The sequence below is a fragment of the Terrapene carolina genome, unplaced genomic scaffold (assembly GCF_002925995.2).
Source record: "Terrapene carolina triunguis isolate 2854851 unplaced genomic scaffold, T_m_triunguis-2.0 Scaffold210, whole genome shotgun sequence".
NCBI classification, from domain to species: Eukaryota; Metazoa; Chordata; order Testudines; family Emydidae; genus Terrapene; species Terrapene triunguis.
Window position 1 is genome coordinate 38,929,668 of NW_020664561.1, and position 26,128 is coordinate 38,955,795.

Genomic DNA, 26,128 nt, shown 5'->3' on the forward strand with positions numbered 1-26,128 from the left:
TAGGGCTATATATTACTGTTTGAAAGAACAGAAGAGTGCTGTCTGAAAAAGGACAGATGAAAAAAGTATTGAAAACAGAGATATTCTCTACCTTGTGATGGAGGGTTCCAGAAATGTTAACACAATAGATTCTTGTTTACAGGAAAAAGACAAACACAAAAAACCAAGCCACACACCAGGTAAGTCAATTCTGTGTGTGTCTGTATGATTTTTTGTTTGTTTTTAATATAATCCAACCCGTGTCTTTGAGCTAAAACAATATTGAAATGTCAATAATTACATCCTGCCTGCTTCCATACCAGGTGTAGAAAGTTTTAATATAAGTAACCTGACCTTAGAAATTCCTTCCCTCGGTCTAGCAACCAAATATTCACACCACAGAAGCCCTCAGGAGGTTCGGTCTTCTTTTCCTGCTTCCTGCAGTTGTTGCTGTTCTAACTGTGCTATGCACTAGTGAAGTAAGTGGTATTCCTGGCATGATGCCAAGGACAGAGATGCACACTACAAGGAAGGGGAGGTGCTCAGGGACTGTCATTTGGCTAGGATTATAAAATGTGGGTGTTCTTGACACAAGCAGAAACCAACACTTCATTTTCTATTACAGGCTTCAGAATGGTAGCTGTGTTAGTCTGTATCAGCAAAAAGAATGAGGAGTACTTGTGGCACCTTAGAGACTAACAAATTTATTTGGACATAAGCTTTCGTGGGCTAAAACCCACTTCATCGGATGCATGGAGTAGAAAATACAGTAGGAAGATATACATATAAAGAGAACATGAAAAGATGGGGGTTGCCTTACCAACTTTAACAAGACAAATCAATTACAGTGGGCTATTATCAGCAGGAGGAAAAATCACTTTTATAGTGGTAATCAGGATGGCCCATTTCAAACAGTTGACAAGAAGGTGTGAGTAACAGTAGGGGGGAGAATTAGCATGGGGAAATAGTTTTTAGTTTGTGTAATGACCCATCCACTCCCAGTCCTTATTCAGGCCTAATTTGATGGTGTCCAGTTTGCAAATTAATTCCAGCTCTGCAGTTTCTCGGAGTCTATTTTTGAATGTTTGTTGTTGAAGAATTGCCACTTTTTGGTCTGTAATTGAGCGTACAGGGAGGTTGAAGTGTTCTCCGACTGGTTTTTGAATGTTATAATTCTTGACGTCTGATTACTGTCCATTTATTCTTTTGAGTAGAGACAATCAGGTTTCGTCAATGTACATGGCAGAGGGGCATTGCTGTCACATGATGGCATATATCACATTGGTAGATGTGCAGGTGAACGAGCCCCTGATGGTGTGGCTGATGTGATTAGATCCTATGATGATGTTCCTTGAATAGATATGTGGACAGAGTTGGCAACGGGGTTGGTTGCAAAGATAGGTTCCTGGGTTAGTGTTTTTGTTTTCTTTCCTCCTGCTGATAATAGCCCACTGTAACTGGTTTGTCGGTGACTTTTCAAGATTTTTTAAGGCCCCTGTGCTACCTAAGAATGTTATTTTGGGGCCAGACTAATGACAGACCTGGACAGAGGCCTGAACATTTGGTCTTATAATGACCATTCTGACTGACTAATGCAGAGCTCCTTGGAGCTGGATTGTGTTATGACATATATTTGTACACTTGACAATTACAAGAATGCAGAACATACTCACAGTTTCTTTAAAAGTATAGGTCAAAAGCAAAGAGCAACCACAGTACTCACTATATGATTTTAATAATGAAAACCACAAATAAGAGAAAGGAAGCTGTTGTGGGAAAAAATTAGACATTTAGGTAAAAGGGCAACAAACAGCAAAACACAAGGATAACACAGCCCTGGAAGGAAATATGAACATGAATGAAATCTGTGAAATTGCTTAGATGCCTTTCTACAGGTACAATAATTATTTTAATCTGGAAAGTTCCAGAAGATGTTTTCAGCTTTATGCCTTTAGTAATGTAAAGAATAATATTCACCTAGCTGTTCACAAGGCTGTTATTCCATTAAGGGTTCAAGTCAAAAAGTCCATTAATATAGTATTTTAACTTTTTTTAAAAGGTGGGAGAGGAGGTTGATGCAATGTGAAGCACAGGGTTTCTTCATTTTATTTCATGGTTTTTTTTTAAATTAAGGTTTCTCTCCTTCTGTTTCTTTTAGCAATCTTGAAATTTCAGCTGCTGCCCACTGGTAATTTCCAGCTGACATAGTGGCTTTTCGGACTTTCTATTAGAGATAAGCTAAATTGGGAGTTTATGATGCTCCCCCATTTTACTTTTACTTTTTTTTTTAAATAAAAAGTTATAATTAAAAATTACTTCTAGAGAGGGGTTTAAAGGCTACAAACCAAAAGATCTTTACCCTCTGAGGTCTTAGTTAATTGTCTGAGTGGAAAGGAGGAGGAACACAAGTGATGGGGAATATGGGCATGATCTTGCACCACTGAAGTCAATAGGAGTTTTATTATTGACTTCAGTGGGAGCAGGATTAAGCTCTACAAAGGGGATCATTATTCAGTGTATTTTCTATGTATTTTTGTAAAGATAGTATTAGTGTATAGCACAAAAGTGACTGCTTTAATGTATTGGTATGTTATTAACTGTGGCATGTTAAAAACTAAATTTAAAAAAGTTTAAAATGTATGGTGAACATGAAGAGCCACAAACTTCAAAGTAACCTAACTGAATACCAGTTATATGGTGTTACTTATTAGATGTGGTATGTTAGATTGCGTCTAAACTTCTCAGCCTGTGAAGCATATCACTAGGATGACACACTCAGTATTCAGAAGAGCGAGCTGAAATTCTCAGGCAAAGGCACTCCTGTTGCTCAACCAAGGAATAATATTGCTAACTTGTGGAGTCAGGTCCTAAACGATGAGCTAATTCTTTTTTATCATGCAATAAACAGGACAAAGTTGTATTAAAAATCTAAAGGGAATATTGCTATTTTGAAGGACACTCAATGTTTGAATTTTTTTAAAAACAGTTGTCAGATTCTGATCACTAGAGGGCAGTAATATTTAAGATGGATCTACATAATCTACTTGAACTACTGGACTCCACAACTGAAAGCTGGTAAAACTATCACGTTTCGGAAGGAAATATTTTATCTACTGTGTAGTTTTAAGAATATAAACAGTATCAACCATTGTAGATGAAACAAATCATTGGGTAACTTACTTTGCAAAATCCAAGTAAGATATATGTCCATGATAAAATCCTGGTTTCATTTCCTTCCAGGAAGTTACATTCTTCACAAATCGCACCTACAAAAGTAGAAAACAGTCAATATTCCAATACTGTTTGGAATGGCTGATGCTTAGCTTCCAATAATATGTTCCATTCAATAAGTAAAACCGAACAATGCATTATGATAAAAATCTATCACTATGAATATTACCAAAAGACATATGACTAACTGAAAAGGATACTTTATTTAGAAGCACATGGCAATTGACTCATCTTAGAGAGCCACAATTTAAAGCTAAAAAAATATGAAGCAGAAAGTAGCAATCAGAAAGGCAAAGAAAGCAAAGTCAGAAATATGATCAATACAAACAACATTTTAATTAGTATTTTTTGTTAGCCTGAAACATAGTTTGAAGGCAATACAGAGTTCCCTCAGCAGTGAGCAACAGGGACCAAATCCATCAATCTGTATTCAGATTCCAACAGATTTTCCACAAGAAGGGAACGATTTTTTCTTCAAATGTGTTAGGTGAAACGCTGGTTTTTTATAGGATCTATTTTACAGGGACATGAAGGCATCAAACCTGGTGGACCATTTGCTCAAAAGGAACAAAATTTTAATTTTTGGATGGACCATCAGCCAGACTGCATTTCAGCACTATGTTTAGTTTAAGGTACATCTGCATTCTTCTCTGGAGCTTATTACTAGGAAAAATTAATTTAAGCCCAAAAGCTCAACATGACAATCTAAATCTATACAGGGATGGTGTCCCTAGCCTCTGTTTGCCAGAAGCTAGGAATGGGCGACAGGGGATGGATAACTTGATGATTACCTATTCAGTTCATTCCCTCTGGGGCGCCTGGCACTGGCCACTGTTGGAAGACAGGTTACTGGGCTAGGTGGACCTTAAGTCTGACCCAGTATGGCGGTTCTTATGTTCTTAGATCATACCAAGGCATGAACTAGCCCTTAGACAAGAGCTGATCAAGTTCTAAGCGGACCTCACATTTGGAAGATGATCATGCAGTACAAAATAAGATACATGGCCCAAATTGCAGTGACTTACTTTTTTTTAAAGGAACGTACCAGTAGGGTATTTGAGTTGACTTCAGATTCATGCCTCCCCCATTTATGTTTATGCACCCACTGTGCTGTAGTACTTGGGGGAAATAACCTGGTAAATGCATCACAGTAAACTGTGCACAACAGACTTCAGAAATTGTTTGCCTCACTGTGCCATATCAGCCAACCATAATACATAATTTACTGATGGTTATTTATTGCAAAAAGATATGCCTTGCACTACACACTTCAGTTTAGTAAATTTCTGGATCCATGGAGCACTAGATGAAGAAAGCCCCATTGTCAAGGGAGCCTCCACTGAAAAGGACTTACTTGCAGTCTTGAAGAGCATGCTTCCATATGGTCAGCAAAATTGTTTCATCACAGTAGTGCACAGAGATAATGTCCTTGAGTTAGCCAGGTTCTAAATAATATAACTACTGCAATATTGGATGCAATAGTACCGAGTACCCCTCTATGGGTTGGTGAAATGCTGTAACAGCTGCTAGGTAGACCCTACGAGAGCTTAGGGATAACCCCCGATTTTTTAAGGGTCAGGGCATATTCCAGAATATGGGAAAGAGTTGCTGACACTGGAGAGATTTGTTGGGATGTGCACCAAATCTGGAACCTGGACCATTTCTGCAGGTAAGTGCGTCTTGCGGAGGACTTTCTACTGTGTAGTAGAACCTCTTGCACTTCCTTTGAGCATGAGCTTTCTAGGTGCTGGAACACATAGGATCCATGCCTTGAGGTGGAAGATCCCCAAGTTGGGATGTATGGTATACCCTGTGTCCTGAGAGAGGGAAGGTGCAGAGTGGCTGGAAGGGAAAATCAGTGGGCACATTGCGAGCTGCAGGTAAGGGTACCAGGTCTGTCTCAGCCACGTGGGAGCAATCAAAATTACATAAGCTCCGTCGCTCTTTATCTTTAGCAGGACCTTCAGCAGAAGAGGAAATGGAAAGAAGACGTAAAGAAGGTCCTTGTCCCATGAGAGGAGAGAGCATTGCCCAGAGAGTGCCGTTCAATACCCGTCCTGGAACAGTCCGATGGACACTTCCTGTTTTGGTAAGTGGTGAACAGATCCATGGACGGTGTTGCCCACTGTGCAAACAAGCCATGAAGTACTGATGGATGCATCTCCCACTCGTGGTCATGCAAGAAAGGGCGATTGACTTGTCCGCTACCACTTTCTGCATGCCCAGGAGGTAAGCCACGGATAAGGTGATGTTGTGAGAGATACACCAGTTCCACAGTTTCATTGACTCTGTGCATAGAAAGGGTGATCTGGCTCCTCCCTGGTGGCTGATATAATACATGCAGACTATGTTGTCCATCAGGACCTTTATATGTGATCCTGTTATCAGTGAGAGGAAATTGGCACAGGCGTTCCTCACCGCTCTCAACTTAAGGAGATTGATGTGCAGGGACATCTCTGCAGGTGACCATTTGCCTTCTGTTGTGATATCGTTTAAATGCATGCTCCATCCTATGAAGGGATGTGTCACTGGTAAGGAGTTATGAAGGTGGCGCCTGTAAGGAGGGGATCCCTTCGCATGTATTGGCCAGGTTCTTCCACCAGTCCATGGAATTCTTGATCCTGGTGGGCAGTGACAGGGCTTTGTCCAGAATGTCCCTGTTTGGTCTGTTAACCGAGCTGAACCACAGCTGTAGGCATCGCATGTGAAGTCTGGTGTGTGAAATCACTGCTGTGCCAGCTGCCATATGCCCCAGGAGCTGGAGGCAGATTCTTGCTGGCACTTGAGGACTGCATTGAGCCATGTCTATAAGCGACACCAGGGATAGAAATTTGTCCTGATGTAGGAAGGCTTTGGCCTATAGCTCATCTAGGTCAGCCCCTGTGAATTCTAGGCATTGCCCTGATGTGAGGGTCAACTTCTGGGAACCGATCTGCAGGCCCAGCTCCGTGAACAAGCATATTGTGTCTTTAGTGGCTCGACGAGCCTCCTGAAGCTACTGGGTTCTCAGGAGACAATCGCACAGGTAAGGGTAGATCATTATCCCTTGAGATCGTAGCTAGGCAGCCACAACTGAGAGAACTTTGGAAAATACTCTGGGTGCCGATGGAAGTACGAAGGGGAGGAGTGAAACTGAGGAAACATCTGTGAGCTAGTAGTATTGAGATGTGAAAGTAGGCATCTTGTAGGTTGATGGCCGAAAACCAGTCTCCCTGTTCCGGTGATGGAATGATCGTCAATAGGGTGACCATCTTGAACTTTTGAGCTTTGACGAACTTGCTGAGAGCTCTGAAATCCTTTCCTGGTGGGAATTGGGAAGTAACGAGTAGAAGCCCTTGCCTCGTAGATGCTGAGGTACTGGTTCTATGATTCCTAACTGCAGGAGTCTATCTCCTACCATAGTAGACTCTTGTGAGAAGGGTCTCTGAAGAGGGATGGGGAAGGGTGTTGTGGAGGGGATAGGGAGGTGAAGTGGATGAAATATCTGGATCTGATGATCTCAAGGACCCATCTGTCTGAAATTATGCACTCCCAGGCACTGTGGAATGCTGCCAAATGGGTGTGTGGTCACAGGTAGTAGAGGGGAGTGATCTCTTGGTGCCTCGACCTGCCAGTCAAAAGTGATGCTTAGGGGCAGATGTTTGGGTCAAGGACTGGTAACCCAAAAACTTTCATTTTGAGAACATTCCCTTTTTCCTCTGGGGCTCATAGCGCTGTTGTGATGGGAATTGGGATGAATAAGGCCTTTGCTGGTATTGAGGGCTGAAGCGTCTCTTTTGCCCCAGTGTGTAGATTCCCAGTGACCTGAAAGTAGCCCTGGAATCCTACAAGGAGTGGAGAGAGGTGTTGATCTTCTCGGTGATGAACTTCACCTCCTCAAAGAGGAGGTCCTCTACCATGGTCTGCATCTCTTTCAGGAAACCCGAGAGGGGAAGCCACAATGCCCGTCTCATCATCACAGGCTTTTTTACCATCAGTTGCCATTTCTGGATAATGGCCTGGAAGGAATCCCGGGAGCTATCCAGCAGTTTATCAACAAAGTCTTGTAGTTTATTGCAATTTGTATACTCATGCTTTGCCGTGAACGCCTGGTAATTGGAGATTCGAAACTGTAAAGTGGCTGAGGAGTATGCCTTCCTGCCAAAGAGATCAAGACGCTTCCAATCTCTGTCATAGAGTGCTGTCCTAAAGCGGTGTTGTTGGCCATGAGCGTTCACAGCATCCACCACAATGGAACTGAGCAATGGGTGAGTAAATAGGAACTCTTGATTTCTTTGCGGGGACATAATTTTTTTTGTCTGCCTGCTTGCATGTCGGGGCCACCGAAGCTGGGATTTGCCACACCATCTTAGCTAGGTCTAGGATGGCCTCGTTAATTGGGAGGGCGATTTTGGAGGTAGATGAGGCATGGAAGATATCGATGAGCTAGTGGTGTGTATCTTTAACTTCCTCCAATGGTATGTGGAGGGTGTCCACCACACTCTTCACCAGTTCGAGACATGTGGAAGTCATGGACGGTGGCAACAGCATGACTGTTTTGTCCAGTAAGGAAGAGGATATGGCCGTGAGTGTGACCGCCTCCTCTGCGTCCACCTCTCGCTCTCCACTTCCAAGGCATGCGATACTGTAGCCAAGGGGCATGCCTGGGAAGCGCTTGGGCAATGCTCAATGCCCTTAGACGGGCTGGTGGTGCGCCACCCAGGGGTCCTAGTATGGCCCCTGTGGGGGCATATGGCCTGGCGGAGGTGCCCACGGGTGGCAGTGCCATCTGGTGGTACAGTCCCAGACCCTGTTGATATCAGGTCCCATATAAAGCTTGGGAGGAAGAGAGAGAAACCCCATCTGTCTCACTGTCCGATCCCTCACTTGACATCAGAGGGGCATGGCATGATTGTGCGGGAATACCCTTTGGTCAGCCATGCTCAGTGCTGTGATCTCGATACCGAGGGGCAGAGAGTCAGGAGCTTCCGACATAGCCAGGTCACGAGCCTGATGAAATTTTGCCAGTACTGAACATCCCAGCGTCAGTAGTGGTGCTGGGAGAGATGAGGACCTCACCCGTACCGATCTTTCCAATGGCAGATGGGCCACTGCCGCTGGTGGTACCGATGACAGCTTGCATACTGGGAACATCTTAGGGCATTTGACCGTGTCTCTCTCTACCAAAGATTCAATGCCCATGCCCAAAGGATCCGTGGGCTTGTCAACAGTACTGGACACCAACAGAGATGGTGATCACTTTCGGCTATCCCTCGGGCTCACTGAGGGGACTTGAGTTTTCGAATTATGAGAGGAGTCCCAAGACCGTTTGACCCACTATCCTTCAAAGTTGAAGGGAAGACTCACACCCGCCGGAGGGCTAGGGTCAGAGAGCTGCCTCCATACAGATGATTTTCTGGTGGAGATCTCTGACCTTGCGGGAATCTCAGTTGGAGCTGCTGGCAGAGGGAACACCTTTTTGGACGTGGCCCTTGCCGAGGCAGCAAATGCACTGGGAGTGCACCGGGATTGCCTTGCTGCAAGTGCGACACTTCTTGAAGCCTGGAGAGCTGGGCATACCCTTGTCAGGGGGTCTCCTCTCACCCACAAGGGGTCAACACAAGAACAAAATCTTTTTTTTTTTTTTTTAAGTCAAGGCCAAATAAAAGTCAAAAGAAGGCTAAAGGGTTTCTAAAAGCTAAAAAAAAGGCTCCGTCTCTAACCGGGGGCGGGTGAGAAGGAACTGAGGACGGCTAACCCACGCGCACTGGCTAGCCTCGTGGAACAGCATGAGGAAACAGTGCATGCGTGGGCCCAGTGGACACTGCTACCAAAGTTCTCCAATCAGCAGCGCAGGGATGCAGACACTTACAGTGGAGCACCCATAGGGGCACCACTCGAAGAAGAACCGTTAACTTACTCTATGTTTCATGCTGGTCCAAGCAAAACCCATGGCTAAGAAGGTAATATCAATCATAGCATACAGTCATCATGTATATCAGAGGCCTGCTTAGATGATTTAGCCAGGACTTTTCTTAGCTCATCTTTCAACAGATGGTACTCAGTCCAGCACAAGCCAAGACAGGGTAAGTGAGCTGCTGTACTGCATTTGGTTTAAGATGTGGACATGTACTAAAAAGAACTTCTGAAGTTTTATGACAACCCATAGCCATGCTGGAGGTAAATGATTTTTTCCCCTCATTGGGTCACTGATGACTATTTCTTGCAATTCTCTGTCTCTCTCTCCTGTTGAATGTGGGTCGGCTTTTGTTTGCTTGTTTGTTTTATTTTAAAGGGCCTTGTAGCTACTGGGGCTCACATGAGTCAGTGATTAAAGTTTGTGTCCAAACTAAGTAAGATCTTTGAGGTTATTTTGGAAAATACAAGTAAGTGTGAATGAGTTTCTATGAAAGTGTTTTCCAGGTATTTTTAGAAAAATAACTGAAAGGCTATTTCAGAGCTCCTAATAGGTGTTAGCTCAGCTGAGCTTCACTGAATTGAAAACTGGATCAAATGTACTCAGAGGAGCTAAGTAGTACTGCAAGGAAAACAGGAATGAAGGATGAAGTTCAGTTTTCTAGGTAACTGGAAGCTTAAAATGATTCCAGCGATCAAACAAGAGGTGCCAGAAGGTCCTATATCAACTCAGCAAAATAAGCCGGGGAATATTTACATTAAAGAAAAGTGCATACAGCACAAAACTGGTGTCCTACTACACAATTTACTCCCAATTCACCAATTACCTCTCCTTGTCCCCTAAATCCATCCTTCTTCCTCCCTGCAGTACTGACCATATATCTAGCTTTTTCCTATGACTTTGTGTCCCAGGAACTTCTTTTGAGACACCTGAAATGTTCCAGCTTTTCATTATGATGTTGGCTTTGTTTATAACTTCTAAATACTTGTTCAAGACATATTGCTATACTGAGTAGAATTAGCTCTGCGTTCACCAGGAACAAACAGTCCAGTAGAATGAATGCAGTATGGGGTGAAGAGAAAATTCTAAAGAAACTACCAAAACTGTCTTTTTGCTTAAGGTGAATGATAATGACATTTGTTCAGTGTTTCATGCTGAACTTATTCAGAGCACTAAGCTAGTGGAAAATATCCACTATGAGAAATACAGTTACCTTAGTCTGAGGCCCCTTACTTCCCAGGCTGCATGCGCCTCTTGTCAACAGCAGCAGCTACTCCACCGCTATGTTCCTTTTCTCCCAATAGGCAGGGCTAATCATTTTGCTATTGCACCTCTCTTTCTCTGACTGTATTTTTCGTGCTGACTATTTTAGTATTCCTTTTTCTGGAGATAATTTCCTCCCCCGCAGCGCCATCTGAGTTGCTTATTGGAGGAAGGGTGGAACAGATGACCATGTAGCAGCCTTACTGGCTGGTTCTAAAGGGAATGGAGTCACAGCAACCAGCCCTTGACTGGCTGCCAAAAAATCCAGAAATTTGCAGGAGAGGCAACAAGTGGTGGACAGAAAACCTGAGATTCCCCAGTTCTGGGACGGACTTGAGGAAATCATGACAACTAACCACTCTGAATTTAGGAACACAGATTGCTACACTGAAGCAGAACAGTGATCCATCAAGTTTGGTACCATGTCAAGAGGTAGAAATCCTACGTAGGCAGGAATGGCTTGAAACTTTTCTAGGTGACAGGTTATCACCCCAAAAAGTTAGGGCTTGTCTACACAACCTCATAATTTGGGCTACAGGAGTGTGAACTGCAGTGCACACCAAAATACTCCAGCTCCCTCGTGGGGATGCTGCTAGTGTGAACTAAAAGGTATCTAGTTTGCATTAACATAGACCTGTTTGAAGAGGACTACATTAATGTGAACTAGGTACCTTTTAGTGTGTGCTAGTAATAGCCATACGGTAGAGTTAAGCCCATAGAGGTTGCCCTGAAACTTGAAGGCGTTACATCCTTTCCAGAGTTTTTGTTTATTTTAAAAAAATATTGACTATTGTCAAATATTTACAATACAGTTGGCAGAAGCCTTGGTACGAAAACCACTTCAGTTTCTTTAAGTCAGTGATTCATATTGTCCATTGAAACACTGCTTTCTGAATTTAAATTATCCAAAATGCTGAAATAAAACCAAATACGTTTCAATCGTAGGTTCTTTCTCAGAGACAGACACACACAGTTCAATTACTTGTTAAGAAAACAGCTCATTATCCCTGCCAATGATTAATCTTACTTTATTTTACCTATAACTAAGGGCTACTGAGGTGAAACAACAACCCAGAATCTTGATCCTGACTTGACAATATGCCACAAGCAGCTATAGCATTACCAGTAATGCTATATTTAGTTGATCCATGTTCAATTATATTACAGAAAAAATAGGCTAACAGAGATTTGGGATCTGATTTTCAAAGTCAGGAATGTGCATACGTGAGACTAATTCAGGCACATGATTTCATATGCAAATTGGACAACCGTATACTTTAACAGGTCTAATTGGTCACTTGCATATGCAATTATATTTATGAATTTACTCACAGTAACTGCATTGGCAAATTAGATACACAACTGTGCACAACTAATTTTGCAAGTAATGTTTTTCTGTTAAGCTAAACACTGCAAGCAGAGCAACATTATGTAGTGCGGGATTTTTAAAGAATAGGGTTTAAAAAAGAACTCAGAAATATTCAGGGACACAGAAGTGGACTGAAAACTTGCTGAACATTATATAATACCAAACACTTCCTAATACAATTTTCCTTGAGATGTTCATTGCATTATGTTATTTCCTCTCTAGTAATTTATAACTCACCTAGCTGAATGAGCTTTTTATTCTTCTCGTTTAAAATATATTTTTGGAGAGTTAACTTTGATACCCATGGAAGTGGTGAAGTGGAAGCACTATGTACAGCCAAGCATAACGTGAATAGACAATATACTAGACAAGTATTACACATTGCTACGCCAATGCAGGTCAATCCTGATCCACTGTATCCCTTTTTATTCTAGTCTTTGACCTTTAAGCAGAGACTTCTATCATGCCAAGTAGTGTGGTAAATTAATCCTGTTACATAATGAAACAATATTAACTTTCTCCATATACAGAGAAAATATCATTCTAATTATAAACTTATTTAATAAAGCTACATTATAATGGCACCCAATTCCATCTGTTCCTCCGGTTATATTTATAATAGCAAATGACTATTCTTTGTGGACATATGTACACACTCAAAATGCTTTTTCCTGAATAGTGCTGAACACACAATAAAATATCTAATATATTAAAACTGCTGAAGTGGCTAAAAACCCATACCATCATGTCCACAAATTTAACTTACCTGATCTTGCAGTGACATAACAGGATTATTTTTGGTTGTATTGATATGCAGAACATGATATTTGTTCTTTGCACAAAGGTCATAGGCAATATTTGTGAAGGATGTGCTTGCAGTTTTAGGTACTCTGTTGTAAATGATCACCACATCATCATCTTCATCCACAGTTGCATCTTGTCGAGGACCATCTATTGTATGACGTTGTTCTATTTCTCTGACTTCATGTCTTGCAATAGCTCTTTCTGTAAAGAGAAACAGAAAAACTAAGCTTTCAGTGATAATGAAAAAGTAGATAGTGATCTTGAAACTCAGTCCTAAGAATTAAAATGACAAAAAAGGTTAAAAACCATCTTACTAATAAAGAAAACAACTACTAAATTGTTTGTTTTTTAATGTCTGGATTTAAAGTTTTCCATTCCCGCTCAATGAGTTTTTATAGATTAAGCTAAATTATGCTTGGAGACAAAATATGTTGTTTGGAAACTGATAAACAGTGAGAGATATTCTTTCCTTTGACTTATGTTAGCATTAAAACAAGCTATCCTCTTTTCTTTAAAAAGTTGTCTCTGATGCTGTATCAAAATGGTAACACTTCTCACAAGTCCCCCCAAAATCCTATAAAATACCCAGTACTCAGAAATGATACTAGGTAAAAGGAATAATTAGTTCAAATATTAAAGTATAAAATATGTATTTAAAAAAAAACGTAAAATCACTGACCATAGATGGCTTAGTCAATTAATGGTGAAGAGGCACTGGGAGTTTAAATAAAACTACTATTGTTCTTATTCCAATTAAGACAACTCCCCACGTGTAAATACTACAATGTATGGTTTTGCAAAAATCTAATTAGATGTATTACACCCAAATTTGATAAGAAAAGAAACAGGAGAAGCTTATGAAATGATTTACATTAGGGGGCAAAATTATTGCCCTGAATACAAAACTATATCAAACACAAGGAAGGGGAAAAAAAAAGAAAAGCAAGCCCTGAATAAGACATGTTTTGGAGAGGTGGGTAAGCTACAAATAAAAATAAAAATTTCTTTTACAAGAAGGACAATGCTCTGGGCAATTGGTCTCCTCTTCAAATATCAAAGCTACTTGGAAAATGAGAAGTAGATCGTTATGGCTCTACAGTATGCCAAACATACTTTGTGCTGACCCAGACAAAATTCAAAACCTTTGTTCTATTCAGGTTAAGTAGAGCACCCACCACCATTCACAATTTAAATTTCAAAGCATCTTTTTAGAATTATGCATTATAATACTACTGTCTTTAATGGTGTACCTTTTTTTCCACATGGGTCAACAATAAGGTTTGAGCTCAGGATCTAGAGATTCATATCACAAACTTTTTCTACTTGAACTAAAGGAATAATTGTTAGTAAAAATAAGCTGTTGTCCTTTATATGGAGTACTTCCTAGAGCAGTGGTCCCCAAATTTTTTCTGTCACGCCGCCCCCTTTACCAGTAGTGGAATCTGTCCATGCCCCCTGGAAGCCACGCTCAGAGGTGGGACCAGGAGCAGGGCCACAGTTGTAGCCAGGGGTGGGGCTGAGGCAAGGAGCGGGGCTGGAGCTGCAGCCACGGACTGGGGGCCTAAGGCTGGGAGCAGGGCCTGAGGCTAGGAGCTGTGGCCAGGGCTGGGTGGTGTTCCCTTCCTGCCCCCTGTAGGGACTGGCCTGGTCCCCTGCCGAAAGTTCCTACACACACACACACCCCAGGAGGGTGTGCCCCACAGTTTGGGGACCACTGTCCTAGAAAGAGGTTATGACACACACTCAGCAAGGCACAGCTATGTGTGACAACAGGGGAATGTTAGTTATGATCCTGGCTTCTCTTCCTGGCTCAAGGGCAGTGTGGTCTAGTGTTTAGAGCAGTGATTACAGACCGCATAGCTATATATACAGATTTGGCACATTCGAAGACAGTGTGACAGAATGGGTTAGAGTTTGCTCTGTCATATTAGAGACCTGAGTTATAATCCCAGGTCTGCTTGAAGTGACCATGGGCAACCTCTCGATTACCTTACTTGTAAAATGGATAATACTGGTCTTCCTCTTAGCTTACAGATATGAAGCTTTGCTCAGTAGTCAGGGTTATGAACCAGTGAGACAAGAATCTAATGTTCGATCCTGGCTCTCAGCCCAATGCACTTTCCCTCTAGGCCAAGTGGAGTTAAGGGAAAGTTTCTCGCTCCCCACTCTCATATATGCATAAGATTTTACCTGCAATGCAGGCAGGTGTGACAGGACTGCCAAATATGAGATTGTAATGAAGGATGCATGACACCTGATAGAACTGCATCCTCCCCCTCTCCTCTTCCATTCCCTGTCTCCTCTTCCATCACCTTCAGTCTTCACTTTTCTTCCTCCTCTTGTGCTCCTAACTCACTTCACCCTACCTCTATACCACAGTTTAAATGTGAAATATTTAAAAAAAACAATGTAGAACTATCAAGCTGTGCACACAAGTAGCCTATGAAACCAAATATTATCATTACCCTCAGCTACACTCCTACAACTTCTCTCCTACTGTTTGTTACACTCATTTCCCAAGTCTTGTTTTAGACTGCAAACTCTTCAGGCAGTACCATCTCTTCCAATGTACCTGTACAACTCCTAATACAAAGCCCCAATCCTGAATGGGGCCATTGGGTGCTACCACAATAATAATACTAAGAAGAAATAAGTACAGATGTATGCATCTCTTTCTGCTGTGCACACAGTCTTGAACCGAGTAGTGCTGGCAGCACTGTAACCACTGACAGACAAGGTTTCCTCTGGCAGCCCAGATGGGTGTGAAATTGCCTGTAAACGATTCATGTATTTCTCAATTGACAATTGAAAGTCTAGTCTTACCCATTTGCCTGAACTGGAAGATCTAGAAAGAAAAGAAGAATTTTGTGGGTTTTTTCCCCTAGAGTAAGTCATTTAATTCAGCAAATAGCAGATTAAAGGAAACCTAATATTAACTTTTTTTAAAATAGTAACCTCACCTAGTTGTGAAATGATGTGGATCATTAGCACATCTTGAATATCATTAAGCTAAAACTCCAGAAAGCTGCCATGTTCCCTGTGTGATTTCAATTTGTGAAATAGTCTGCCTGGGAAGAATATGTCTGGAGAACCAGTGAAATGACAACATCACAATGACACAAGACAGTGGAAGGATCTGTAGCTGAGCTGATTACAACTCTTTTTGTTAACATATTGGATAAATGATGTCTTTGTTAAGAACTCAACACCCTTGCACATTCAATTAAGAAGTTGGAACTCACAACAAAATGCTCCGTGACACCAAAGAAGTCTTCCAGTAAAATTAGGAAAGACAAGATTTAACATTCCTATGGTCTTGTCTAGCCAAAGTAGTTGTATCACTTAACTTTACCAGCATGATTAAAGCGGTGCAACTCCTCTAGTACTGACGCCACAATACCAAAATAGAAGTACTTATACTAGTATAACTGCATCCATGCTAAGTGTTGTCCTGGTATAACTATTTCAGTTTAAAAAAAAAAAAAAACATACTCCTAACCAAATTAGTTATACTAGTATAAAAATTGCGTGTAGATCACAAAAGATAACCCCTTCTGCATGTGCAAATATCAAGAGTAGATGTGGAATTTGCATGGTGATACCACCACACATCTGCAGGGAGCATGACACACATAGGTTGATCTTCCCCACTTCCCACAAGACAGATACTGCTCTGTTGCCATAGTGGCACAAATATGGAACAGCATCTCAGATGGCAGAAATCAAATAGAGATAATCTGCACTTTTCTTACACCAGTGCAGCATATCTACAGCAGGGTTTGTACCGGTGTAGCTAAACCAATGCGAAGAACTCCAATGTAGACAAGGTTAGAGCATGCTGAAGGAGGAGCTCTGTACATGTGCCAGTATACAGATAGACAACTTCACTGGAGGCAAAATCTGTAAGGAGGAAGGAAACAAACAACAAAGCAACCAACACATCCACATCCAGACACTCCTTTGAAGAAATTGCCAGAGAAGTTTGAGCACTAAAGCTTACCATTTTGCACAAAAGTGTTTTAAGAATACAACAAGCTTGAAAAACTGCTAAATCGTGCTTTTCAACCAGAAGAACCAGGAGTCAGCTAAAAACATAGGCTATGGCTACACTCTGAGGCTTTTAGCGACACAGTGAGAACATACGAATGTTTAGCATATCCTTGCAATGCCGGCTACAAAAGTGCCATGCAAATGCTTGTGCTCACTTTCTGGTGACACTGTAAATAAGAAGAGGGCAGCATTATCTCCTGTAAATGTAAACAAACTTGTTTGTGTTAGCAATTGGCTGAAAAAGAAGTAGGACTGAGTGGACTTGTAGGCTCTAAAGTTTTACATTGTTTTGTTTTTGAGTGCAGTTATGTAATAAAAAAAATCTACATCTGTAAATTGCACTTTCACGACAAAGATTACACTACAGTACTTGTATGAGGTGAATTGAAAAATACTATTTTTTATCATTTTTACAGTGCAAAAATTTGTAATAAAAATAATATACTTTGTATTCAGTGTTGTCACTGAAATCAATATATATGAAATTGTAGAAAAACATCCAAAATATTAAATAAATTTCAATTGATAGCCTATTGTTTAACAGTGCAATTAAAACTGCAATTAATCGATTAATTTTTTTAATCACAATTAATTGTTTTGAGTTAATCGCGTGAGTTAACTGCGATTAATTGACAGCGCTAACTAAAATCAATTTTAAAACCATTTGAGCTAAACTGGTGAGAACGCATGTGTGGACACACTAATTTAAATTGGTCTTCTACTGGTTAAATTTGAACCTGTAAATTTACTTAAACCAGTGAACTGTGTGTAGATCAGGCCTAAGGGTCAAGTTAGGTTAATTCTCTCTCATTAGAAAGAGATCCTGCAGGCCAAAAGATGGTCTCCCTCAGGGACACCTCTTTAGTCCCACTGCCTTCAATTTAAACCTAGCTTTATAATTAAGCTAAATCATATAAGCCAGATATTAATTTAAATAAGAATGTCCAACACAACGTTTTGCACTGGTTTAACTAAATAGGTTTAAAAACCACACTTTCACTTAAATCCATGTAACTTTGATTATGGACAAGGAAGGCCTTATTCTTTGTGACAATATACTATTCTGTTGATGCAAAAGAAGAAATATTTTCCAGCCTCTTAATGTACTGGCTCTTAGTACCAACAGGAATAAAAGCAGTAAAGTCTTCGTCTCCTTAGAGCAAGTAGATATGACTCAGTTTATACAAGAAACAGATCTATTTAGTCACTTGTAATACTTTAAACCTACTATGGAAACATCCATCATATATTCATGTTCCTTTCCCAAACTGTAATGGCAAAATTATTCTTCATCTAGAATGAAAATCTCTCTTCTGTGCTCTGTACTTATGTGCAAATTTCCACTGATGTCAATGAAAATTCACACACAAAAGATATAATATATGCAGTGTGGACCGAAGAGAAGATTTTGTTGATCATTCACCCTCAGAGTAAACTGCCTGCTGGAATGCAACAGTTGAAAAAGCAGCCCCCAATGAGAGAGACATCAGTACGTATAGTTTTGAAGGAAACAGAACAGAGACAGGTTCTTCTAGACAGGTTTGAAAACCCAGTTTAAGAATTTTTTTTTTTAATAAATAACTCAAAACTAATCACTGTAATTTTCTTTAACAATACTTGTTAGCATCCTTTCCATTCTCAAAAAACTAATGCCTTTTTAGTCATTAAAAACTAAGTTTACAGTAATATTTAGTTCATATATGTAAGTGCTAGCTATGAACAAATTATGTTCCCAAACTAAATTTAAAGATATACACTCTACTTAAAGTGTACTGAACTAAATTTTACAAATCTTACATTTACTGTATAGAGCAATTTTTATCCTGAAGGCTCCAAAAGAACCAGGATTTAAGTTTATTTTTGTTGAGACCCTCTCCTTCCCCACAGCCTAACACTATCAGAGTATTTGAGGGTAAAATTAAATTTTTTTTGAAGGAGATTATGTCTGAGTTTCTTCTGTCTCCCAATACAATTAGTTGTTGAAGTTAATTGAATAACTAGCAGAACACAAATACACATCCCGCCTCCCTAAACTACGCTAAACGGACGTTAATCTTAACATTGGATTAAGGAAACTGAAGTGGATGGTTTTACCAGCTCTCAGATCTTGCAGAATCTACTTTTATTTTTAAGAACAATCTGATCATATGAGATATTCTAATGCCATAAACTTTTAATTTAATGTCCATGCTGAAGTGCTTGTTGATTCAAAAGAGCTTGCTTTTGTCCACTTCATCTTGGGCTATGATGATGGAAACAGAGAAGTTTTCTAGAAGGCTCAGAGTTCTAGAGGTACTGTACATAGCTAACAAAAACAAAAAAAAAAAAAAAAGTAAGACTTGTAGGCAAGCATATAAAAATTGAACTCCAAAATTATGATTTTAGAAAGAAAAGACCATCTGTTCTGAAAAAGTTAGACTCTATGTAACAAGGCATAGCAGCAGGGGTACGGTACGGTGAGCTGGTACGGGCTGGTACTCTATACCGGTAAGAACCCCCCACACTGGCCCACACCCAGCCCACATTAAAGCACTGCCGTGGTCCTTGCCCCTTTTGCCTTCCCTGTCGGCGGCTCTGCAGGTATGGACCCTACCGGCAGGGCCGCTGATTTGGGGGGGGGGGGGGGGGGGGTGGGGGAGAAGGGAGAGAAGTAGGGGCAGCAACATTAAAGCGCTGCCAATGTTGCTGTCCCTTCCCCCCGTTGGCGGGGCCACCAATGGGGGTTGGGGGGAGCGCAGCAACGTTAAAGCGCGGCTGCGGCAAAGGACCCTGCAATGCTTTAACCGCTACCCCTTTTGCTCCCCGGCCGCTGATGGGGGGTGGGGGGAGGCAAAAGGAGCAGCTGCCCTGGGGCCAGCGATTTAAAAGGGCCCAGGGCTCCGGATGCCGCTACCGCAGCAGTGGCGTCTGGAGCTCTGGGCCCTTTAAATCAACACGGGAGCCCTGGGCAGTGCAGGCCAAGGGCTGGCTGGAGGATGCTGACCCCCAGCTCCGCCCCTTCTGGGGGCCAGAGCCACCCCCCCTCCCGTACCGGTAAGTGGCCTCAGTTACTTTCACCCCTGCGTAGCAGGGCCCCCTTTGCTTCTACCTCTGCTCTGCTCCAAAAACCACTCCGAGACCCTCTGGCTCAGCAATCACCAGTGCAGTTTATTTACAGTGTGCAATTCCCACCACCTTCTCACCCCAGCCAGCTTGGAGGATTCTGCCTTAGGGCAGACTGAGGATTCTCAGTCTCTGCAGGCAGGAGAGAAGAGCTCCCACTCTCCTTCCATTCTCTGGCTTCCCCCCTTCCGTCTGCCCCCCGGCTTCCTTCCTCTGAGGCTTTTATGCAGCCCTAGGCTATTTAGGCGGACAGCTGTTTCCCCTTTGTCAATCAGGTACAGGTGTCTCTAGCCAGTTCCATTTTATCTACCTTAAGTGGAGTTGATGTGACAGAGGGCTGGCTCAGGAGTCCCAGCTCTAACCACTCATTTCACACAGATTTTATGTAAAAAAAAAAAAAAAAAAAAAAAAAAAAAAACTGATCAAAAAAGAAAATGAGTTCCAAAATATAAGAGGGAAGTTATAAGCATCTGCCCGTAAAACAGGAACTGTCCCTCACTGGGCACAGCTGAGTGAATGTATGACTAGTGTATTCCTCTAACTTCAGTTCCAACTTTTTGCTAACCTTGCATTTCTAAAGGTATTTTAGAGCTTGGACTTTTTGGGATTATTGAGACAATGCCTGTGGATTGACCCATAACTTCAGTGTTCCTGAAAATACCTACAAACCTGATGATTAACTCTCAGGGTAGGTTTCTGACCCATGGACTTTGTGAGCCATGGAATAGGAGGTTCTTTGTTTGCATAAAAGTGACCCCATTTGGTGATGCTAGCGACCTCAGAAACTCCTGGGAGACATTCCAAGCGGAGGGAGGGGAAGAACCAGCCTAGACAACATCTGAAGAACCAGCCTAGGCAACATCTGAAGTAAAGGAAGAAACCTTACTCCTCTTGCTGGCTGGCTTGGTTGCCTGCAATGATTGCTGCTGTGGCCAATGACTATGCAATCCTACCATGCCTGACAAAGACGCTTGTGATTTCTCTACCCTCCCAGCCAGCCACCAAGGGGTACAAGTCCAGCAACATGGAACATCTAAAGTTCATCATCTACAAGCAAGTAACCTCTAGTCAGCCATCAAGTTAGTCGATGTTTGACATCTGAGCTGATAAGACCACCAGGTAATCTTTTCAGCTACATGCCAGCTTCCTGAAGTTCAATGAAACCAAGAGAGTTGCAACAACCATCCTGCCAAAATATCAGCCTTTTCAGTTTGGTTTTGTTTTCCAATCTTTATAAAGTAGAGGGATGTATCTACCTCTGCATTCTTGCACTTGTTCTTAAACTCTTAACAGATGGCTGGTAGTGAGTGTGTGTGTACATGAAGGAGTGCAGCACCTGTAGAACAGTTTCTCAAATATCTAAAACAGACCTTGAACAATCTCGTTGTCTAAAAGATCATAAATACATATTTTCGTGATGTTAGGAAATGTATGTTTAATGCTTAGAAATGTTATTTTCACCTAAACTTGTCATGGAATATTAAATGTAATAAGCTAGGTCATCGTGTATTTTACTGTAATGTTTCATTGTAACCCTATGTTAAGGGGTGAGGGAAAGAAGTTATTGGCTATTGACTATTACCTAGCTATCAATAATTTATAATAATAATAATAATAATTAATGGAGATATCCCATCTCCTAGAACTGGAAGGGACCTTGAAAGGTCATCGAGTCCAGCCCCCTGCCTTCACTAGCAGGACCAAGTACTGATTTTGTCCCAGATCCCCAAGTGGCCCCCTCAAGGACTGAACTCACAACGCTGGGTTTAACAGGCCAACGCTCAAACCACTGAGCTATCCCTCCCCCCACTGCAGGCTGCTGTAGTAGGAAGAGGGCCTGAAACATAAGCCCTTGTATCAGAGGCCTGAGCTAAAGTAGTGGTCAAAACTTTGCTGATATAAAGCAAAATCAGGCTGTAAGCTAGAGGCAGACCCTGCTCACAGAACAGGGCTGATATTGCAAAAACGCACATTCCTAAGAAGTGCTAGGCACAGAGCACTCACGCAAACACATTCCAGAAGGGTGGTACCAGAACACCTCGATACCAACACATTCCCTAAAGATAACAGGAACACGCTGACCCATCCTAAAGAAGGTCAGAATGATGGACAGAGATGTACAGGGTGATGGGTGGTAACCGGCTATGTCACGGTGTAAACTAAATATGCCAGAAGGGCAGTACATAACTAGTTTGTACTGATGTATAAAATGGGGTCTCAAAGGCAGCGTCTCTGGCCAGCCTAGGGGGGAATGGAAAGTCCTGCCATTCACTGAGCTGCGCCCATTGTCACAGGCATACATGTGCTAGTGCAGGGATAGGCAACCTATGGCACCTGTACCGAAAGTGGCACTCACACTGCCCGGGTCCTGGCCACCGGTTCGGGGGGCTCTGCATTTTAATTTAATTTTAAATGAAGCGTCTTAAGCATTTTAAAAACCTTATTTACTTTACATACAACAATAGTTTAGTTATATATCATAGACTTATAGAAAGACACCTTCTAAAAACATGAAAATGTATTACTGGCACGCGAAACCTTAAATCAGAGTGAATAAATGAAGACTCGGTACACCACTTCTGAAAGGTTGCCGACCCCTGTGCTAGTGTAACTGTAGACACCGACCCGGGGAGCTAGGACTGTGCTTCGTCGACAATAAATCTGCACAGAGCTGGGAAGGCACACAGAGAGAATACATACACACAGAGCCGAACATCTGACAACAGCTGCCTTAACTGGTATCAGAGCTATAGTCTCAACATTAGCTTCAAACTGGAAGTGATCTGACCCTACCTATATCAGTAACTGTGATTCTTTGAGATGTGCTGTCTACATACACACCTATTCTTCTAGGTGTGTATTTTCCCCATTCACTTGAGATAAGTTTCTGGCCAGCAGCCGTTGGGGTCATGCATGAATCCTGTGTGTCTTGTGCTTGTGGGTATAAAGGACTGGCCTAATTACACTTCAGTTCCTTCGCCAATACCAAATCCAGGTTTTATAAGCCTCTGTAGTAGCAGGGAAGGAGGGCGAGTTGTTGCATACATACGGATAAGGTTAAGATGTTGTCACCGTTATTTTTAGTAAAGTCAAGGACAGGTCATGGGCAATTGTAGCGGGGTGGTTACCCGCTCCTGCCCTGAGGGGTTTAAAACAGCCCTGGAGGAGGGCTGTGGAAGGGCAAGACGCCTGGGCTGATTGGGAGGAAGCAGGCTCAGCTGGGGCCACTCCCCAATCAGGGCCCAGCTGGCCCTATAAAGGCTTGAGCCAGGAGCTCAAGCAGACAGTCTCTCTCTGTGTTCAGAGAAAGAAGAGCCTGGCTGCAGGGAGCTTTACCAAGTATCTGGAGTGGAGCAGGGCTGGGGATAGGCCAAGGGAGCTGGGGAGCTCCGGTGTAGGAAAGCCCCAGGCTGCAGGCCTGGTAAGGCCTATTAGGTACTGGGTTGCAGGGGGCAGCCCATAGGTAGCCAGAGGCAGCAGATCCAAACCCCTTTGCTTGTGATGAGTGGCTTATACACTGCAGTCTGCCCCAATGAATGGGGGCTAGATGAGGACTGGCAGTAGCCAAGACTGAGGCGAAGTGGGGATAGTGGGTGAGGGCGCTCCTGGCTGGAAAATGAGCTAATTCCCAAGGACGACCAATAGGAGGCACCGCAGGAGTGAGTCCACATCCTTACAGCAATAAACAAAAATTCACTAGAGCCTGTGACCTGTCCGTGACTTTAATAAAAATAACCGGGGGGCAGGGCTAGTTAGGGGGGAGGAATGGAGTCCCATGGAGGGTGGGGGGACTGACAGGCCGAGCCCCCCGTTATGATGGGGGGCACAGCTCCAGCAGCCAAAGCGGGGGGTGCACAGCCCCCCGCTCTGGAGCTGGCCACAGCTGCGTGACAGGGGTGTGCAGTCCTGGAAGCAGCCCCCACCAAGACCCAGCTGGAGGTGGGCATGGGTGGGGGGCTCATGGCCCTGGGACGCTGTGAGGGGGGGTGCGCCAAGTGAACTCCAGTGAAACTACTAACCCTGAGCTCTTTAAGATCAACAAATAATCCAGGATAGCTGGAATTTGGGTGCCAGTAGCAGATAAATGGTGCTAACAATGTCCAAAATATTTATTTTTTTCTAATACTGGATAAAGCATCTTTAGAATAAAGGGGGAAAATAATGGTGCGGACGACAATCTATAAAAAATAATTATTTTCACACTCCAACAATTGCACCTGGTCCCTCGTGTTACTAGTGGGTGAAAAACACAGGAGCAAATAGGACTCAGCTCTAGCTGGGCTTTGAGATCATTAACTAAAATGTAATGCAGCAGCTGTCTGAAATTTAGAACTACTGATGCTGAAAACCTGCTACTGTTTCATTAGTGTTTAATACTCATTTACTTTCAAGATAGCATTTTTGTCGGAGCTTTATTTAGAACAAGAATATAAATGCCATACTGTATGCTATACAAATATGCACACAGAAACGTGTTATAAAACAGCTAAAGGTTTGGCTTAAACTATCTAGCTAGAAAATTCTGTCCTAAAGCTGAAATCCTCTCACTATTCTGCATATGTATCATATCTGAACATCAGATTCTACATTGACCGCTGTTCTATAGATATTTGACAGAAGACTTGTCAGTTGCAATTTTATGCAACACTGAGTTCAGGATTAAGTTTTGGTCATAATTTTTTATTTCTTGGTGGACAGTGAATACTTTACTATACAGTAGAACCTCAGAATTATGAACACTTCAGGAATGGAGGCTGTTCTTAACTCTGAAATCTCTATCTCTGAACAAAACGTTATGGTTGATCTTTTAAAAGTTTACAACTGAACATTGACTTAACACTGCTTTGAAATTTCACTATGAAGAAGAAAAAGGCTGCTTTCCCTTTTTTTACTTTTAACAGTACTGTACTATATTTGCTTTTTTGGGGTCTCTGCTGCTGCCGCCTGATTGAGTACTTCTGGTTCCAAGTGAGGTGTGTGGTTGACTGGTCAGTTCGTAAGTCTGTTGTTCATAACTCTGAGGTTCCTCTGTAATTTGTGTACATTTTTGCTTTAGACCTTCAACTAAATGTTTTACTTACAAATTCCTGTTAAATATACAATTTGAAAGATAAAACTTGAATTTTATACCAATCCAGAGTACTGATTTCTTTCCCCAACACACATTTTGTTTTTCCATAGAGAATGCAAGCCAACATGGTTCTATTTTATTTATTCATAAGACCCAGGAATGATGTCAACTGAGCTCGGGAAACAGAATCTGTTATTGTTACCTTGCACTTTCTCGTCTAGCTTTGCATCAGCACCAGTTAAAATACTCTACTGTGTATGACTGTTTCATTTAGGTAATTTTTCAGCAAGTATAGGTTTTAAAAAAATACCATAGATATCTAGAATCCCAAAGTCGGGTCAAATTTAGGACCAAATTACTTCATTGTGTTCCTTTAAATAAACAGTCAGAAATCAGGAAAGGTTACAAACAATCTTTACTATGGAATTACATTTATTTGTAAGAAACTTCTCGGTATGGGTGACCATACAACGTAAACTGGGGGGAGGACACAACAATAACATGTGAACTGAAGCCCCTAAAGTATTGCTTTTTAAAAAAAATGTAAGTACTTGAAAATAAAGGCTTATACTAAAAGTGCCTCTTCAACCAGAACTACAGTATCCTGTGATGCTATAATGATGTAGTTAACATTCATTACAAATTTACATAATGAAATCATTACAGAAACGTTTCAGGCACCATAACGTAGAGTGGCAAGATTTACTACTTTTGCATAAACCAGATGCCAAACGGCTCTGCAAAGTCTCCTACTTTAAACTGACCTTACTCACAGCATCACCACATGAAATACACAATAAGGAAGGAACGCTGAGGAAGATAGAATAGACACCATTCAGTTCCCTTTTTCATCTCTGTAATTTCAGCCTTTTTTTTTAATTAAGAAAACAAACCTTGTGAGACATTTAGTCAGAAACAGAAATAACTGATCATGGAGAGAGGCGGCTTGATGCTTCTGGGATTTGCCAAATGCTTTTCATGGCAAATTGTTACAAAGTACTGTAACTACAAGAGCTACAGTGAAAAATTCTGACAAAGTCGGGGTAGGATTTGTTCTGTATATACAAAACTGTAGTTTATTATTTAACAGTGGAGCTTGTTCTTTCTTATTACTATGTCTTCACCTTGCAATGCAGTTTTTAGCTGTTAACAGGAAAAGTTAATGGAACTGTTTTATATACCGATAAAATTGTCACAAGTGTTCCAGTATACAAATGTGCTTGTCATTCCCTGAAGCAAAATCCAATTTCAAAGAATGAAAAAAAGCAAGATCAATATAGATCGTCTGACTCCATTTAGTAAGAAAGGCCGGAGACAGATTTTAAACAAGCTTTCACCAGACATGCAGTCATTTACTTTTTCC

General features: G+C 41.8%; 1 protein-coding gene across 1 annotated transcript in view; it reads right to left on the reverse strand.

Moving 5' to 3' along the window:
- The window catches only part of LOC112109877 (heparan sulfate 2-O-sulfotransferase 1), a 180,996-nt gene that overhangs the window by 30,497 nt on the left and 124,371 nt on the right, over positions 1–26,128 (reverse strand). The window contains exons 2-3 of the mRNA XM_024204597.2: positions 12,505–12,743; positions 3,160–3,245 (exon numbers count right to left, since the gene is read on the reverse strand). Coding sequence (XP_024060365.1) covers positions 3,160–3,245; positions 12,505–12,743 — 325 coding nt within the window. The remainder of the gene's footprint in view (positions 1–3,159; positions 3,246–12,504; positions 12,744–26,128) is intronic.